This window comes from Lonchura striata, chromosome 12 (assembly GCF_050655825.1).
Source record: "Lonchura striata isolate lonStrDom1 chromosome 12, ASM5065582v1, whole genome shotgun sequence".
NCBI classification, from domain to species: domain Eukaryota; kingdom Metazoa; phylum Chordata; class Aves; order Passeriformes; family Estrildidae; genus Lonchura; species Lonchura striata.
The window spans coordinates 11507186-11526880 of NC_140714.1; the positions used below are offsets into that span (position 1 = coordinate 11507186).

General features: G+C 37.7%; 1 protein-coding gene across 6 annotated transcripts in view; it reads left to right on the top strand.

Annotated features, from left to right (window-relative positions):
* The window catches only part of EEFSEC (eukaryotic elongation factor, selenocysteine-tRNA specific), a 124142-nt gene that overhangs the window by 34427 nt on the left and 70020 nt on the right, over positions 1 to 19695 (top strand). For all 6 annotated transcript variants that reach the window (XM_021532192.3, XM_085590511.1, XM_085590514.1 and 3 more), the window contains 2 exons: positions 868 to 964; positions 2539 to 2703. In XM_021532192.3, coding sequence (XP_021387867.1) covers positions 868 to 964; positions 2539 to 2703 — 262 coding nt within the window. The remainder of the gene's footprint in view (positions 1 to 867; positions 965 to 2538; positions 2704 to 19695) is intronic.

Consider the following 19695-nt stretch of genomic DNA (forward strand, 5'->3'; position numbering starts at 1 on the left):
TCCCTTTTGTGACAAAATCAGTGGGGGTGGGTGTCAAGAGGATGGCCAAAATAATTGATTTTGGTCTGATCTGTTGCATAAGAGAGCCAGTCACCTTTTGGTGTAATTACTGATTACTATTCTGTTACTTTATATTTTATGTGGTTTATTCTAATTTTTGAAAAAATTAAATAAAAAACACTAGGTTGCATTTTAGGGAGCAAAAGTTAAGTCTGCTGACTGAATTTGTAAAGAGAGAAAAAAAGAAAATCTACTGTAAGTTAAAGACTTGAAGAATAAAACTGATTGTAGGATAAAAGGTAAACTGGGGTCAGCTGGCTGTACTGCTCCTCTCTGAACCTTTGTGTGTTTGAGATTCGTGAGTTTTGTAGACTTTGATTTTAATAGATTTAGATCTTTCTGTTGTTTAGAGATCTTGCAGACTCAGGTAGGCATCATGAGGCATCTTGCATTTGGCTCCCATTTTGAAGGTTATGACTTTACAGTTAGAATTTTTTTTCATGAAAGTTAAAAATGTGCTAGTCTCCAGGTAAAGTGACTTTGGATGCAAATCACTGCATTAAGAATGGGTAACAACAGATATTTGCTTCTGAAATAACTGAATCTTGCATTTGACTGTCACAGTATTGAATCAGTAATTAATGTGTAACAGGACTAGAGCTTTCATAGTGAAGTACAGTAGTGCTGATAGTAGATAGCTCCAGTAGAGCTGGTAATTCAGGAAGAAATTGTCAGTCACAATGGGAGAAGAGCAGATGATTTGGAATTTTAGGGAGTTTCCTAGCCTTCAGATGAGCCTGGAAGTTGTTTATATTGACATGTGTAGGAGATCTGTGGTCTAATGGTGAAAGTCTTTCTCTCTTTCAGATTCTCTGGGTGTCCTATTGTTGCTGTTGCAGCAAAGCCTGGTGGACCAGAAGCCCCAGAGTCTGAGAATCCACAGGGTATTTCTGAACTAATTGAGGTACTCACTGAAGAACATAATAATATGAAAGCATCCATTCTCAGATGTTCAAAACCCTTAGTTATATGGCATTATGTTTATACTGTGGAGGGAAGGACACCTGAGTTAACTGAGAGCAGTTTGTAGCTTGCAATAGACTTGTCACCCTTTCTGTCATTAGCTTAGGGAGAGGAACATCTTTGCCCTGGAGGAATGCCCCTATACTTAAGACAGCAGAAAATAATCCCAAAACAAAAGCATAATTCTTTATAGACTTGTCCAATTCTGATTTGGATGCTGCCAGGTTTAAAGTATTTGTAAATTGCTGAAGTTAAGGTGCAGCGCCAGACATAAAAATCTAGGGATGCCTAGCCCTGGGCAGCCAGGCTTGTATAAAGGCAGGATAATTCCACAAGGCTGCTGAATGCTGCATCACCTCCCAGGCTCCTGTGAGTTAGGAGGGCATGGGCATGGGATGTAGTGTGGCCTTAGACTAGGCTTAGCTAGGATCAGTCTGCCCCTAGCAGTTTCTAGAGATGAGATATGCAAGTGCTTACTTCTGCCTTTATCTGGTTCCTGTTAGATTTACTGGGATGTTCTCCAGGATTAAAACCTTTGAAGGAAACTCTCATTGCAGCTGTTTTGTCAACTGAAACCTAATATTAGATGAGCTGGCAAATGCTGTGGGAGCCCTGCCATTGAACTTGGAGCTATTATCCCTTCTGTCCTTCCTGAGAGACTCTCCATTGTTCTGCCATTACAACCTGGGCTTGGGCTGCAGTTTTTGTCCTTAAAAACAGATGTTAAAGGCAATACCAAATGTATATACAGGTGATATAACAGAGAGAGGGATAGCAGAAGTGATTTGAGATGGGAATGAACCAGTTCCTTTGAAACTGTTGAGTACGTGACTTCCTTTATATAATTAAAATCTTTTGTCTGATAACGTATTTTAAGAAACATAGTATTTGTCAACAAAAGAAAAGCACTAAACTCAGAGAGTTTCTCTAGAAAATGGTACTTATGTGGTTTTTCTTAATGGGTTGATCCTTCAAGAAGCACTAACAAAAATTTGAAGGAGAAGTTGAATTTCAAAACTTAACCCAGTTATACAGTTTTTCTGGGAGGGAGTCAGAGATGGGCTTTAAGGGGCACTAATATCTGTACATAAGTTCATTTTCACAAAATCCAAAAAAGCTGAAGTAGCAAAACGTTCTGTAAAATTGTACTTTAGAGAGAGGGAGGAAAAAGGGGAAGATGACACATGTACAGTTTTTTTTTCTTTGCTTTGCTGCAGTGTTTATATTGAATTTGGCAGCAACTTTATCACCGGTGAGGTTGTGCTAACCAAGCTAAATGTGCAGCACCAAATCTTTCTAAGGCAGAAAATCGAACTGTTCCTGCTGCTAAGTGTGCAGCTCCCCTATGGCACACACAGTTAATTTGACATTGGTGAGTTCTAAGCTCATTGGGAGATGTTTGAAATCAGTAAAATTGCAAGCTTGTTCAATCAATCATCCACTTGCCTGCCTTCTGCTGTGTTGCTGTCATGACTTTTCACCCAGGCATGGTGCTGCTTTTATCTTTTTTTTCAGGTCTTGAAGTCTCAGGCTTACCTGCCATCAAGAGACCCCTCAGGACACTTCCTTATGGCAGTCGACCACTGTTTCTCTATCAAGGGTCAAGGCACAGTGATGACAGGGACTATTCTTTCTGGCTCTGTTAGCCTTGGTGACAATGTGGAGATTCCTGCCCTGAAGGTGAGTCTCTCATTTTCATTCCTCGTGGTTTTCCTGATAGAGACACTCAACAAAGAAGAGAGTGTTCTCATCCACTCTGAAATTACTCAATTATTTTCAATTTTTATTTTTGTACCTTATTAGAACTCGGCTTATAACAGTAAGAGGCATAGTGATTTTTAAATAAGGCAGTCAGTAAAGTTACCTTCTCAATAATTTAGTTGGATGAAGAGAAGACTGATCTAGATTAGCATGTTAGGCTTTCAAATTCAGAGGAACAAAGTGGGCATGTTTCCAAGATGGGATGCACCCAAGGACTGAACAAAGTTTGAGGAAGGTTACTTTCATTTGAGATATGCTGCAGTGAGAAGGTTTGCAAAAGAATCCATGTAAGTAGGCTTCCAGAAATGTCTGAAAGCAAAGAAAATGACAAGAAGAGGGCATTGAAATGCTTGATGCACATTCTCTTTGTTTGCTGAAGCTTTAATTTGTGTCAGCATGTTCTGAGAGAACTGCTGGGATGCTTGCTTGCTGCTATGGGGCTCTTCAGAGAGCCTGTAGAAAGTCAAAGAGACATTCCAATGGCCTTTGAACTGCTCAACTGTTGTTACTATTTAATTTCCTTAAAATATATTCATCCTTTAAAAGAAAACAAAGTGACTTTATGCTTGGAACATGTGAAATCTATTTCACAGGTGCTGATTATCACTGCTTTGATTTTCCCTTAGCATTATTAATTGCCTAAAATGAATTAAGACTTGAGTATTTTGCAGCTGCCACTTAAAAGTGGACCATGCTGATTACATTCTCTGTGAGCAGGCAAGTTCTGGCCTAACAAGCCTGGGTGGGACTCTTTTGGTGCTGTCAGTATTATCTTCAAGTCATTTTACTATAAGGCTATAAGGATCTTACTATTTCATTGAGGGAACAATCTGTTTTCTCATTTTTCACTTTACACTTTGGATAAGTGAAGGACTACATGAGGCATTCTGATTTCACCTGAGGTATTTGGCTGATAGAGGACAATTTGTTTCTGTCCAGCTTCTTCAGTGATACCTGTGGCCATCTAGCTTATATCCTGTTGTCCTTTGCATAGAAGTGATTTGTACTGTATGTACTCTGACATTTCTGCTTCCCCAGTTGAGTTCCTCACTGCACATATTCTTATTTACAGCATGCAACCTATTTTGGAAGCCATGCTTTCACTTCCTGCATGGAATATGCTTGCTGGGATTGTAGCTCTAGCTTCAACCGCTCCTGTTTTCCACTTGGCACTGTTTTTCCTTTGTTATTGTGTCCTGTTCTCAGTCCTGGGCCTGCCTGTGCTTGGGGTCCAAAGAGGGCCAAGTAGTTAGGAGTGCAAGGAGTGGGAGATGACTCTTGCCCAAACAGGGCTTTGCATAGTGAGTTCACTGCTTTCTTTTTGGCATAGCATTTGCCAAACTTCCTGTCATTTTGTGCTCCAGGAGATGGGGGAGACAGGGCAGAATAATTATTTCTTGCAAAGAAAGAATGCATCACTAGATTGTATCTGGAAATTACTATTCTGCTTTTCATCTGTAGTCCAAGAATGTTTTGAAGAAATGTGTTTAGGACTAAATCTGTGTTTTGAGAATCCGTATGAAGGAAGAAATGACAAAAATATAGTAAATAACTTGTGAATTGGTGCTTAAAAGTGGAAATAGGCTTTGTGTGTTTTCCAACAATGGAAAAGACTTTATATGACTTTTTTAGTGGGCTTTCTTCCCAGGTGACTGGGAGAGTAGTCACTTAAGTGACAGACAACTTAGCAGATGAACAGGTCATTTGCAAAGACAAGCCAGATCACTTGGCTCTTATTGCATTAACAACTTCCCTCAAAGTTTCAGTTACTTTTCCAGTTGCTGTTAATGAATTAAACCTTCCACTGCTGTGTGAGAAATAGATGTGTGCATGCCTCAGGATGATAATAGCAGCGGGCAGAGTTTTGTATTTTGGCACTAGCAACTTGTGGACATTCACCTTCATGTTGCACAGGTATGGAAAGCAAGGCACAGTAAAAGGAAGCAATGTTTGTAAGTTTGAGCTGTGTGTTGTACTTACCCCTGCCAGCATCATGCAGAGCTGGGTTAGGATACCTATAAAAGGTCAAACCTTTCTCAGGCGTACAAGGTAACAGAGGAAGCACATTTCACAACACATTGTGGTTTATGACTCTCTCTGACCTTTTTTTGCCCTGACCCAATGGTAACTGAGATTGACAGCTAGTACATTTAGGGACGTTACAGACTAGCTGCTTTTTTTAAATTTGAAGACCCCTCTCACCGAATGAAGTGGCATCACCTTCCAGTTCTACTAATGGACTTCGACATCTTTGACCGCTTGAACCTGCACAAAGGAGGGACACAGCAATTAAAAATAAACAGTGACATTCTCAAATGCCCATGCTTGCTCTGATTGAGGCTGAGAGCACCAGCAGTGCATGGATTCCTTTATGCTTTGCCTATGTAAATTTCCATCTGGGGTTGATTATCCATATAGCAAAAAGAAAAATTATATATATGTGTTTGGCAAAAAGCTTTGACACAGCAAACAGTTCACTATCCAATTGAGTTAGTGCTATTTGCTCCTTAGCACTTGAAATCCACCTTGAAGAGCATGAACCTAGGATTTCTGCAGCAAAAACATAGTGTTGGCAGAATTCTGAATGTCATTTAAGATTATTTCAGTGGTCTTTCAATCTGTATAGTCTTTGATTTTATAAACTGCAACAACATGTGACACTTGTATTTCTGCTTTATAAAAGTTACTGGAGTTTGAATAATAAGGTCTTTTTGCCATTTAGTTTTATTTTGTTTTACTGGTAGGTTTTTACTTTACTGATATCAAAAGTATATGTTGTTTAGATATTTCAGTTTAAATGAGGATGAATGTCAAACTCCAGTGTTGCTGGGTCTTTTTATAGCATGCTTTAACTGAAAAAGGAAAATGTTTTCATTTCAGTGGGGGAAAGATATCTTTTACCTTCCTTATCCAGGTGAGAAAGATTGTAGAAAAGGTGAGGAGGCAGAGAGAGATGTACACAGCTCATGGATCTGGTTATGCTGGAAGTGTCCCCTTGGCATTGCCTTACCTGTGACTGGGGCTGTGAGTTTACATGACCCAGAGCACAGATGTGGCAGCCAAGTATGACAACCACTGCTGGGGCTCTATTTCAGGAATTGTAAGAAGTAGAAACTGTTCTTTGTCTTATAGTCAGGTTCCTGTTTGCCGTATTTAATGAATTGCTAACAAATGCTGGAGCAGATTGATGCAAGATGAACGGCTGGTGGAGGTAAATAACTGACTTGGAGCCTCTGTAAAGTCCAGGGCTGCCATTTGTACTGTGTTATGTGTCAGAAGTTGTGAGTGTCTTGAATGCTGAGTAGCTGTGTTCCTGCTGAGTGGTTACATTTATGTTTTTGTCTAGGGGATCATGTGGGGATTCTCACTCTGCTGAATCTGAATGACGTATTTGGTGTTGTATGGTAAAAAGTTGTTTCTTGTGTAATAAATCTCATTAAAAGGAAAGAGAAGTATTGTTACCAGCTCCAACCTTGACCATCCTGGGGGTTGGTAGTAGCCAATTGCCATTATTAGTGTGGAGCATCTCAGTCTCAAAAGCTGCAAGCAGACTTCTGAAATGCTCCCCTCCTATCGGAGAGCAGTTAGGCAGATTGTTTCAGTATTCAGGTGAACTTCCACAAGTTCATGTGAGACTTAGATATGAAAAATGTGAGGAACATGCTTCTGTTTATCTCATCAATTCTCTAGTAAATAAGAGTGTTGGTTTAAACCAGTAGTGATTCTGTCTTGGCAAGAGCCTATTGACTGTCAAATTATACTGACTTTATGAACTTTAAAGAAGCATCATTTTGTATGGCTGCATATACTTCCACCATATGAAGAGAGATGTTTCCTCTAAGTGTTTTTTGTTGGCTAGATAACCTTGGTCTGCGTTTTGGCAAATGTTCTGTAGCTTTTATGGCTAATACAACAAAAAAATTCTCCACTGTCTGAGAGAATAACTCAAAAAGACTATTTCCTTCAAACCATTGTAGCTATTAAAATTGTAACAGAGATCTACTTTTTTCCATGTAAGAACTTCAGTCTATCTGATGTCCCAGGACCTCTGATTAATGAGCTTTAGTATGTATATACATGTAGTAAGAACTAATTGTACTTTATTTAAGGACTTTTGCACAATCAGAGTTGCACAGTTAAGCTGTGTCAGAGCACATTTAAATCTCAGAAAATTAACTTGAATCAAACCCCACTGAATTGGATCACAAAAACATTTGTATGTGGACTTTCATGGTTCAATCTTAAAGAAGTTTTTGCTTTTACCATTTTGAGCACTTTGGGCCTCCTAATACGCCCCTCCCAAATTGCAGTCTGTGTTGACTGCTTTTAGCACTGCAAATAAAGAGAAACCTTGCTGTATATTCTGAGAGTATGTCTGAATACTGTTCCTACACCTGTTTCTTCCTGTGCTGCTTGGGTTTTTCTTGCCCAATACTGATATAAACAGCCTTTCAAATGCAACAAGTCCTCTGCTGGGAGGGGAGTTTTGCTTGCCTTGAACATTTTCTTTTCACTGGAGCGCTGTGAAGAAGGGCAGTTCAGAGAATTGGGTTGAGGGACAATCCCCTAAATGTAGCTGGTAAAATTGTGAAAAGGCAGTTTATAGTGCATAGTAAAAGATGTGGATACAAAAATGCAAGAATCCCAAATCCTAAAGCAATAAATTAAATGTTTAAACATAATGTTTTACATGCGGTTTAATTCAGTACCAGAATTAAACTTTATTTGTCTACTGCTTCTAAAGCATGGGTTATGGTTTTTTGGAGATTTTCTTCTTTTCTAGAAAACATCAGTGTGAATCCTACTGGTTTTGCATCTGCTGTGGCATTACTTTAAAGCAAAATATGCAGGATTTGACTTATACTGGAAAGTACTCTGCTTTGAGCATTTAGGATATTATCAGTTGTTTTGGAAGAACAAAATTGCTCTGCACAGTTCTTTGTGGTTGAGTAGAGGATGAAAGATCTGATCCTGTGCCTGTGGAATGAAATTTAGATCTGGCAATAAAAACTTCTCAAATCTTTTTGGCTCAACCTCTTAAGAGAATAAGAGTAGCAGATGCTGAGTTCTTTCTGAAGATCAGTTCCCTCATTTTCAAGTATGGTTTTGTAACTTTTTACTGTGTGAAAAGTTATGGTTTTGTTTTTTATTTCTGTTTTAGTTCACATTTTTAAAAAAACCCAAACCAACACCAAGCCCTCAAAAAAAAAAAAAAAAAAAAAGCCTACAAAACCTAAAGACTGCAAAGCACAAAATCATTTTAAGTTTGTATTAAAAAACCATACAAAACTGTGGTTAACTTTAGGCCTTTAAACTTGCAAAAAAACCCTCAGGAATAGAAACATTCAGCAAGAGATTTGTATGTTGCTATTCATTCACTACCTGTGAATTCACTACTACAGTGTTTAGTTCAAATCACTTGCAATTTTTTATTGAGTATCATGTAGGTACAGTAAAGTGAGGAAGCAAGATAAGGGACTTTGTGCATTAAGGTTTGTTTTATTCAGGACCAGGGATAATCCATAATGGATATATGTTGTGGGGCTCTTAATTTTTTTCTACTTGGTCCGAGCAGAAGGGAAGGAAGCCAGGGGAGAGCAGCCAACCTGAGCAGTGCTAATCCAAACCATACACTGTATTTCTGGAGCTTGTGTGTCTAATGTGATCTCTGTAGGTAGAAAAGTGGCCTAGTCAGTGCTGGCCAATTAACTCTTCAAATACTGAAATTCATCTGCAGCTTTCTTGGAGGTCTAGTTGTACGCTGTGCTCCCTGCCAGATAGAGACAGTTGGGGTATACAAGACTGGGTAATTTTTCTCATCCTTTAGAAGGAAAAGCATATGAGTTTCTTCCTATAGCAAATCTGAAAAGGAAGAGATTTGTAACTTCTGTGTTGCTTCTGTCTATTTAAATCATCTTGAAATGACTGTTGGGATCAAGGCTCCACCTGGACATGCTGGAAATGATATTGCTCTCCAAGGTAGACTTAGCTTCTGCAGCATTTTCATGGCATTGCTGGCTTCTGCAGAGTTATCTGCAATGCTGACTCGTAGTGGTTGATCCATGAGATTAATTTGGAGTGTGTATTTTGTGCCATTGCCATGCAGATAATTTTGCCTTAATAGTTAGCTGGTGCAGAGAGCTGTTACTAAGAACTGGTACACTCTTCAGTGGGGCTAAAAGTGAAAAAATAATGCAAGATGATCCTGACTCTTAAGTAAAAGAAAATACTGTGTAATATGAATGTCATACTTTTATTTGATATGATTGCTTTTCTTAGATTAGTCAAGGTAACGTTTTTTCTGTTAAGATTTCAGTAAACATTTTGTCCCATGAGAACTGTTAGAAAAGCTGAAGAAAGTTGTGACAGAAATACAAGGTGGGAAGAAACTGAGCTGAAGAAGAAGGAACCATTGTACTGACAGGAAAATGGTACAGGCAGAGTTGTTCTGAGGTTGGTCTTGGCACTGAAGTGTGATAGTTCCACTAGTGACTGCATGGGCTGCCCCATGCATGTAGGCATTCTCCCCACTAATTTGCCTCTTTAGTGTCCTCTTTGGACTGCTGGAATCTGCTGGCAGATGTGATATCCATGTGTAGTCTCTCATGCTCAGTATAGCTCTTTTGGAATTACCAGCATACTGTGTTGCAGGATCTGGTGGTAAAGCCTCCAAATCCCAGTGCACAAGTGTGCCACAAATGGAGAAATGGATTTTGTTCTTGTATGCTACATGAGTGAGCAGTTTGGCTCTAGTGTAGAAACACACAAGGATAAAACAAATATGCAGGTATGTTACTCCAAAATGAGGTTGAAAAGAAAACTAAACATCAATTGAACTACTCCGACAGCTAGATTTTTCTGTATTGTCTCAACTCTCTATATCTTCTCACTCTACTTTTTCTCCTTCTTGTACTTTTTTGTCCATTTCTAGTTTTTTTTCCAGTCTCAGAGTTTGCTCTTCAAAGTGATTGGTCTTTTCTACTTATACCATAGATTGAAGAAATTTTTTTCTTCTTGCATTTTCTTACCTGCTGTTGCAGTTTTAAGCTGTGACTGGGACGCAGCTGAACAAAAAGGCATATGTTATCCTGGAATTTAGTAGGTAACATCTTTCCTGTTGAACCATTGCATCTCCAGGGATCAAATGTTGTGTTCTTGGCTTTGTGTACCCTGGGGTTCAAGATCAGTTTGGAGCTAAGTTGGAGCTGTAGTAGTCACAAGTGTCATCCAAATGCCTTTTTGTTTAACTTTAGGGTAACTCCTTAAAGCAAAGGGTGGCTGGATTGTGTTTGCATAACTTATTTGCTTAAGCATTGCTGCTGCCAGGTCATTAACTTTATTTCTTTTAATTTATCAGGTAGAACTGTTCTCAATGCAGCTTAATTGAAAGCAGACCCACATGCACGTACACAAACAGCTGGAGCAGGAATCTTAGTGGGGATGCCTGAATAGTAATTGGGAAGGTAACCTCCTGTATGGTACACACAGCCTTCACATGGCATTGCTGCTGGGAATGTGATGTTATTAGAAGGCTTAGTTAGGGCAGAGAGGAACTCTCATGTTTTAAATACTCAAATTCAAGTGCTCGAGGCTTTGGCAAAATTTCAGTAATCAGAATGGAGGGAGGGAATGTCACTCTTCTTCCTTGGTCATCCATACACAGTACAATTCCTCATTTGGTGAGGCTTTTAGAAGCAGAGCAGCTCAGCAAGTGCCACATTAACTAAGCTGTGGTCTGTAAGTTATAAAGTTCTGCTCAATTCTGGCCACTGGCAAAGAAAGGATCTGAATATTGAAAACATTGCTTAACCAATCCTGCTGAAAATAAATATGACCCAGAGACAGAAGAAAATGGATTAGTGCATAACTGCCCAGAAATCTGTATTTACTCTATTACCAGAAGTATTTACTCTGTTCCAGGAAGTATTGCTGTAACACCATAGGAAGTCCTCTGGATTTCATGCCTTGTACTGTGTGTTTCTGAGAGGTCTTCACTTAGAGAACTTTCTACATTTTATGCTTTGATATTGACATGAAAGTTATGTGAGAATTTACTTTGCTCTTTAAGTGTTTATTCAGCTCATCACCTGGCTCTGTCATCATATGCCTGTGACAATAACATGTGTTGCTGAAACAGAATGTGAAATGCATATTTTCAGTAAAATATTCCCATCACTTCATGTTATACTAGCTGGTGCAGCTTGAATTGGAAAAGTTAACACTGGAGAGGCCAATATTTACAGTATCAGCTGGAATGATATAATTAGTTTAGCTGCCCAGATAGTACTGTGATGAACATGATACGAATGCCTAGATACAGATTTCCATTTGCAACTGTCTGAAATGAAAGCTGCAAACTCCCAGGCTCTTCATGGGAGTAAAGATTAGCTTCAAAGTATATGACATAAAATTGGCTTTTCTTTCTTTCTCCTCTAATGAATAAATAATCAAGAAGAAACATGTCACACTTTAGAAATAGCAAGGAAAGCTCAAATAGCCTTTTAAAGAGTCTCTGTAGCTAATACATTTTTAAATGCTAAAACTGTAGACTTAAAAAGTGTCAGGTCTTTGTGAAAGATTTATGAGTCAAGCTGTTCCTCTCTAGGCAACCTGTATTTAAGATATATTCTCTCAATCTATGTCTATAGGGTATGTAATAAGTTCTGCAGAAGAATAGCAGAGGTGGTCTTAATCCTTGTGCAGTTTAGGTGGCAGAAATCATCCATGAGAACAGATTAACTCATGGAAGTAAATAACCCCCATGTGTATATATACAGCTGTCAAGGTTTTGTCTTCAACAGAAAGGGAATAGAGGTATGGAAAACAAGTCAGAAATTTGTCATGTAAGTTTTGTGTGGAGCTTCAGAATGTCTAGAAGTTTTTCTGCTCTTTCTTGGTATTCCTTTAACTTGTTTTTGTTTTCTTATTTTCAATTACTGTGTTATAGTTGCTTTTTCTTAATATTAATTATGTAATGAATTTCAAGAGACTGTTAACACTAATTATCCCTAGAGGAGATTTTTGTCTGATGTGCGATACCTAGTACATAGGACTGCAAACAATTAAATGATGGCTTAAAGAAAAAATATGTACTATTATGAATAAGTTCATTTTGAAATATGGCTATTATTTGTGAGGTATTTTCTTGCCTACCTGAGGATGTTTGTCCTTGTGGAGATTAGCCGACAACAATGTAAAGTTTTGAGAGAGTGAGGAATATGCAGGTATGCCACAAACACTCAAAATGAAACCACAGAAAAAAGGGAAGCTTGAAAGTATGTATTTTTACTAAAGGATTGGAATAAATGCTCAATAAATGTCCAGTTTAGCCTTGAGTCAGCACAGAGCAACACCAGTTGGTTTTGTCTAAATGCAAATCTTTGTAAAATAAAGTAAAATACAACAGGAAATCCCACTGTGAACTATTTTGCATTTGGGTTTAGGAGAGAGTTGGAGTCAAGTGGTGATTGAACAAGAATAATGTTTTGTATAACATGTGTTTCTGTTTCAAATGTTCCTTTTCTGTTGTTGACATGATGTTCTTGTTTGGGGAAAAGCAGTCATGTGTACAAAGTGTATTAAAGTGGCAAGGACCCTCATATTAATACTTCTTTCCAGTCTTGTCAAGGGCTGCTCTATTGTTTGGGCTCTAGAGGAGGTTATTAGATATCTTCACCCCAGGGCAGCTCTTTAATCTCTTATGGGTGGAGGTGGAGAATGTTCTCCAACATAGGGATACAGATTGAGGCCCCAACTTGTTCTGAGCCCTCTGATGAGTCTGAGAAGAGTAAGATTGAAGTTCAGCATAATTTATTCTGATGTGTTAATATTTTTTGGGCATGTATTTCCCTAAGTAGTAGAAAAAAATGGTGGAAGATTCCTGGGTTGGTAGAAATCTCAGTGTCTGCTTTTCTTTCTTGCAGAAAGCATTAATAGATTAGTCAAAAGTTCTAAAATGCAATTGTGGTCAAACACTTTTTTGTAGTACAAATGGGGTTTGTTTTCAGGTCTTTCACTTGTCTTTGCTTTGTTTTCATCTTCATTTTTCCTGCCTACTCATCCTTTCTGTGGAGATTGTTGAACTTCCATTTTTAAATTCTCTTTCCAGATGTGTGATCTGTGTAGGTAGCACATCCCTGGTTGTCAGTGCTGAGATCACAGGCTCTGGAGACATCCTTGGAGATTTTAAAGTCCCCTTTGTGGTGGGGGAGAATTTTTTCACAACTTGAGATATACTGTTGGGAATAGAGAGAATGGGGTTAATAAGGGTAAGGAGAACATGTTTAGGGAAGGCAATTGTGGCTTCGTCTGCCTCTACCTCTGCAAAACATGTATATGCTGTACTAATTTGGGGGATTACTAGAAACATTGAGGTGTTTTTTCTTGAAGGGATGTTTTTGGCAGGATATTAAGCAGTTTTTCTGGAATATGACAGTAATTCTCTAGTAAAAACACACAAATAAGAATGTGAAGGTAAGGGTTCTATTCAGTTGGTTTGTGGGGGTTTGTGGTTTTTGGTTTTCTTTTTTGTTTGTAGATTTTTGGGTTTCTAATTTTCATGAGGATGGGGGTTTTGGGGTTTTTTGTTTTAAATAAGGGTGGTCTAACCCTTGTCTGAGGGTTCAATATTGGTAAGATGCTTTGAAGGTGCATATATGGGGAAAGAGATAGGCAATGAAGTTTTTACGTCAGATTTAAATGGACTAAGGGAGAAGGAAAAGTTAATGCTTAGGCATAGTTTTGTGGTTATGGTGTGACTCACAAGAAAGACTTGGTCCATGTGACACATACATTACAAACACTTGTAAAAACATGCCGTTAGAGATCCAGAATGAGGAGTGGGCTGACTTAATGCTATTCTGAATCCATAACATTCACATTTTCTGGCACAGTGAGAGTAATGCTGCAAATGAAATGTTGTATTACTGCTTTTGCTTTACTTTTATTACTGCTTTTACATTACTTTGTTGTCCCTGATGGACAATGTCCCTTCTGATCAGCTAGAAATGAAGTTTTAATCCTGCCTTTCATTTTTTCCATGCCATCTAGTGATGCTGACACTAGGGTTTTTTATTTGAGTCAGGATTTAGATATACTTCGACAGAGAACTCACTGTGATTTAAGTTTTTATAGTTACATTAAGTGCTTTAAAGTACACGCTGGTTTTTTTGCTGTTTTCCTACGTATGAAGAATCAAATTTTCAGTTTAGATTTATGTTTAAATGTGATTGTTTTAAGTTTTCATTAATGTCTCCCTCAATGTCCGTTGTGTGGTCATAATTTTCCTCAGTGTGTTTGCATAAATATAGTTTTAAACCTCTTGGAGCCATACCTATATCTGGGCATGGCCATGTAGAAATGGGTCTTGTATCTTCCTAATATTTTGTATTCACTGGTAATCTTTGTTCAGAATTTGGATTCCTGTATTTTAAGTTTTTGAAAGTAGTGGATTTCTTAGGTTTAGTCTTGGATCTAAAGGAGACATTCTAAACATTTAATAGTTTTAAAAGAAACACTTTTTAGAAACTACAGTATCTGTAGCATGTGCTATATCTATGAGGGAGTTTTATATTTTCATTTCAGAAGAGTTGTTTGGTTTTTTCCTAGAAAGCTATGAAAATGAACCTTTTTTGTGATAAAGATTGAGCTTTAGAATCTGTTTCACATTCTGTTTAATCTTAGCTTTAACAAAGTTAAGATGTCATTCTGTGTTTAAATCCCCTTGCTAACATAATTTATTCCATCTATTTTTTTTTACCTGTGTTTGTAAGTCATCTACTAAGACTCCAATAGGTTGATAAAGAAACTAAGAACAGCATGTGAAAAGAAAAAATCTTCTCCATATGTAGCAATTGCAACAAGTGGGATTTGGTTTGAGAGGATGAATGTATCTCTTCACTGATAGTAACAGGAAAGCTTCAGAGGGCACAGAGATGTCACAGCAGGTCTTGAAAGCTGAGTGTGTAGGGGTTTTTTGGTTTTTGTAGGGGGTGGTTGTGAGAGTGGTTGTTAGATTTTTCTAATACAGATACTAAGAGTTCAAGTCACAAAGGAAAACAAATTCCCAGCGATGCCGATTATCCCAGTTACCACTTAAATAATTTGCAGCCACGAGAGCTCAGTGTTAATATAAAGCACACTGCTGTGATTTAATGATTGTTTAATTGTAAAAAAGGCCAATGAAGTATCATAAATGTTTTTTTGGGACTAAGACTTTCCCCTGTTACATTTAAAGAGCATATTAGATGGATTTCTTATATGCAATTATGTGGCAGTTTTACCCAGACTGAGTTTGTAGTGCCCTGATAATGGTCAGAATTCTGCAATAATGAAAAATAAATCAGAGTTGGAACAGGCAAATTGTATGCTTTTGAACCTGCAGAGTTATTTTTTATGGGTTTTTTTTTATTTGTTCGTAAATAAAACAAGCTTTAGTTTCTTTGAAGCAGACATCTCTGCAAATGGGAGAAGCTGAAACCAGCACAGGCAGGTGTTGAGCAAATGTCTCCAGTGAGCTCTCACAAGGGTTTTGTTATAGATTTCTGATTCTTTTTATTAGTCTGCTCAGAATCTCACTTCTCAGGTTTGTACTTAATTGCTGGGTGATTCTGTGGCATAAACTTCCAAATGTCTACCTGTTGTTTAAATCTGATTCCAGCCAGTCTCCCAAGCAAGACTTGTTTACCCCTTGTACATCCAAGGCTCACTCGGGTACCTTCTCCTCAGAGTTTGCATGTTGTTTCTTCAAGGTAATTTTAACAGACAAATTTACAGGACCACACACTTGGGGTATTTAGCTGTACCTTTTGAATCACACTTACAAAAATGTAGGTGATTTACATGTTCCAAAAACATGAGCGTTTTCAACCTCATCAATTATTTTTAATATTAAAAGTCAGCAGATGGAGCCAAAGGCTTGTAGAAAAATGAATTGTGCTGAATGTATATTAAACCACAAAGCCCACTACGTTTAACTAATGAGGTTTCTACTAAAATTTATAACAAAGCTATTTATTTGCTGCTAAACCTCACATTGCCATCCTTTTTTCATTCCCTTTTTTCTGTGCAGAGTGAGAGCTCATCCCTTCCTCTTAGGGGTCTAACAAGACTCAAAAGAGTGAAGTTTGGGTGGGAACCTGATTTTTGTTCTTTGTAGATGTACGTCTGTGTAATGTTTTCTGTGGAAGCAGTTACTATTTTATCTGTGAACATGGTGTTATATTTTTTCAATATTTTCCCTTCTCCTGTGAGCATGGTAACTGGAATCCACTGTTGAGGGTTAGACTGGAATTCATTGCAACCTCGTTTCAATTGTTGCATAGTTGGTAAGGTACTGGGGTTTCATGTTTTTCTTCTGAAATGACTGGAATAAGTTTTTGCCGTAGATAACTTGTCAGATTTGGCATCCTAATAGGCTAACCCTATGCTTTTTGTTAGATATTAGCATCCTTTTGGGATTTTAAATAATACTTTCATAGCAATGAGGAGATGGGATATTTTCTAAACTATCTGTGCAATTTATCCCATTTTCTATAAAACGAAAAACCCCAAAGGCAATGTGGTACCTATCTTTTGTAGGAAAAGGGAGAAAAAACTATCATGGTTTAAAAATACGATATCCAAAGGGGATGCAAAAAATTATGGTGGCTGACCAGAGAATATTCCAGTGATACAGTGATATTTTGCCATTTAAGAAAGACAGAAAAATGAAATTAAGTGACTAATGGCAGCTGTTTTGTCGAACTTGATGTAAAAACTTTTCTCCTCTAAATCTAATTTTCTGAAGGAATATGAAATGTACATATGTTACACATAGAATCTAGAGCCAGTGGTATATAAATGTATGCTTAAATATTGCATGTATATTTTTTCTCATTTTTGTTTTACTGATTCTTGAAGCTCGGTTTCTTCAGTTTGAAGCAAGGATCTCCTTAGAGAGGCTTGAGAAATTGGGCATACTGGCCAAGTTAAAAGCTTTTCTTATTTTTCTGCTTATCTTTGGCCTCATCTCTGTTTAAATTATCTTTCCTGCATTCCTGCTCTTGAAAGACTGTGATAAAACTTCCACCAGTTGTACCAACTTGCTGACTTAATTTTCTCTAATGAACTTTGGCTGTAGTAGCAAGATTTTCTAACACTGACGTTTTTCTTTCAAATTATATGGTCAGGTTTTAGTTTCAGATTCACTCTGGACTTAGTCATAGGCTTTTCTAGTAGGCATTTTACTTCCAAAATGTGCTCAGTCACTTCCAGTGAAATTTTCTTTTCAAGCCCCTTACATTGTTTTAGAAAAGTAATACAGGACTGGGATGTGCATCCCTAATTCTATCTTTATGCAGTCTCCAGGTAACTGAATGTTGCAGTCTCACTGTGATGTATCTTCTATGTTTTTATTTGCTGTAGATGAATGTTAATGCAACTTTTAACACAGAGAAAATAAAGTGATAACACAGAAAGGCACAGTGCTTTTTGCTATATAGGAGCTATGAGAGCTAATGACTATGATGAAAAAAATCTGCAGATAAGGAAGCCTGATCTTTAAGAAGTGTTTCTAAAAGATCTGATGAAACTTTTTAAAATACATTGCCCTCCCCCCCCCCAAAAAAAAAAAAAAAAAAAAAAAAAAAATTCTAAACACCCAATCCAAACTCTCCAGTTTCTAATAATGAAAATTTTTTGCATTGCTGGATAGGCTAGATAACCTTCTTTGGAATGGGTTCCGTCATCTCATAGTATTTTTTGTGGCCTTCACACTTTGGATTACATGTAATTTCAATTTTAATTTAAAAATAAAAGATTCTAGCTTTCAGGACTTGGGGGGGAGTGACACTTGCAGCTTTCCAGCTTAAGTGGAGACAAGTCTTCTCCCAGTCCTGGGATGTTAATTTTGAAGCCTAATTGTGGTACTTTGAAATGTCATTGGCCATTTTAGTGAGGTTGTCTCTGCAGGTGTGATTTGGCAGCTGCAGTCCTGAGACCCAAGGATGGGAAGTAACAGATTCTGTGAGGAAATAAATTGAGCAGAAGAGAGATACATAGGAAAAAAAAAAACAAACAAAAAAAACCAAAAAGGAAATTAAAAGCTGTTTTTTTGTGTGCTGCAATACCACATAAAGAATTGTTCTTTACTCTGTGAAAAACCTTTATGTGACAACAGGCTATTTACTGTTTTCCATAGGTTTCAAGTTGCCCCCATTACTTTTACCAAGTTTCTGTCCATGGTGATTTGCTGTCAGGTGTTTGTGCTGTTGGCTCTGAAGCTGTCTCCTCTGTTAAACATGCATGTTGCAACCCCACTGAGCCTATTTTTAAGGTTCCCTCATAGACCCACATCTAGCTTCCTTTTAAAAGACCCATAATGGATTAAAATTATTTATAAATTGACAACTGTTTACCATCTTTCTCCTGACTGATGATTGTTTCCTTATCATTGATCTATAAATGCCCAGAAATTATACGTCTCAGAAAATACTCTGATAGAGTGTGTTCTAAAACAATAAATAAAAACACTAACAAAAGGAAAATAGCATTTTGTTCATAGTGTATAGTGAATATAGTGTAAAGGTCATATTAGCCAAGAGAATCCTGTTGAGCATTCCATGTACCTGAGTGGTACTTGCACACCTCTGCCCGATGGGCTTCTTCCCTTCCCTGAGGTGCAGAGGATTCCCCATGTTTGTTACAGGTGTCTGTGGCACTTGATACTGGAAAATGAGGATGCTTGTTTTAAATAAAGAATGGATTTGCATAGTGTGAGAAATGAGACTCAGTTTTAAGTTTTAGAGGTTTATTAAACGTTAACAAAATATAACAAAACTGAATAAGGAAAAATGACAGTGCTGGGAGCATGGGGCTTCTCATAACATACACACAATATTCATCTCTTAATTGTGAGAGCAAGAGCCAACCATCACATTACTCATCTATAACACATAGGTACTCAGAAATATTAAAGTATGCTGATGATAGTTGCAATTTCTTTGGATCTTGATGAAGGTTTTAAAATAGGACTGCCAGTAAGAAATGCCTGTGTGCAAAGTGTAGAAATATTTATTCACCTGATGACAGTTGAAAGCATTAGGCAAATAGAAAGATAATAGAAGATTAGAAGTGTTTAGAAGATGACAGTTTGTACTTCTATCATTTGAATACAGCTTCTGTCTAGCATTGTCAGAATTTAGTAGGTGTGCTTGCAGCATGTATCAGGAATTACTTCTTTTATATTCACACCTGGAGTTTTTTTCAAATTGGACAGCTCTTCCATAGCAAGTAAACAAATCCTTGAGAGGCAGAGAAGTCTCTACTCTTTGTCTATTGTAAGTGCTTGTTGTATCAGAGGTGAGGGACCTTTTCATGAGTTAATCAAAAAGACCTATGCAAACAAGCAAGAGGATTTTTTCTTTGGTCAGTCACTACAGTTACAGAGCCTGACATTATTAGTGAACCTTCGTGATCTCATAGGCTGCTGCAAACTCTTGTGCACCAGAACCCTCTTAATAAAAATGTGAGGCGCTGGATACACAAATTCATAGCAGCTGTCACAGCTGGGCTGTGGTGAAGTTTGGTCAAGACCCTTTGAACTTTTTATTTCACACTAATCCCATTTAGTGTGATCAATATACGGACCTCCAGCTCCTAGGTCTGTTAATTGGGTGTCAAGTGTTGGGTTGGCCTGTGTCAGGCTGTAAAATACAAACACAGAAGAGACTATCAGTAGGGAAGTAAAGTGTTTATTGTTTGAATGTATAAGAGGGAAAAGTTGCCTTCCTAGTCTGAGATGTCCTTAGGGATCTTAAGAGTCTTTTGTTTCTTTCAGTAAGGTAACAGTATAGTTAAATATGCATTTGAACAAAAATAGTAGAGCAGTTGGGGGCTGGAGAATACTGTAAAAGATCTAGTTCTGCTAATAAT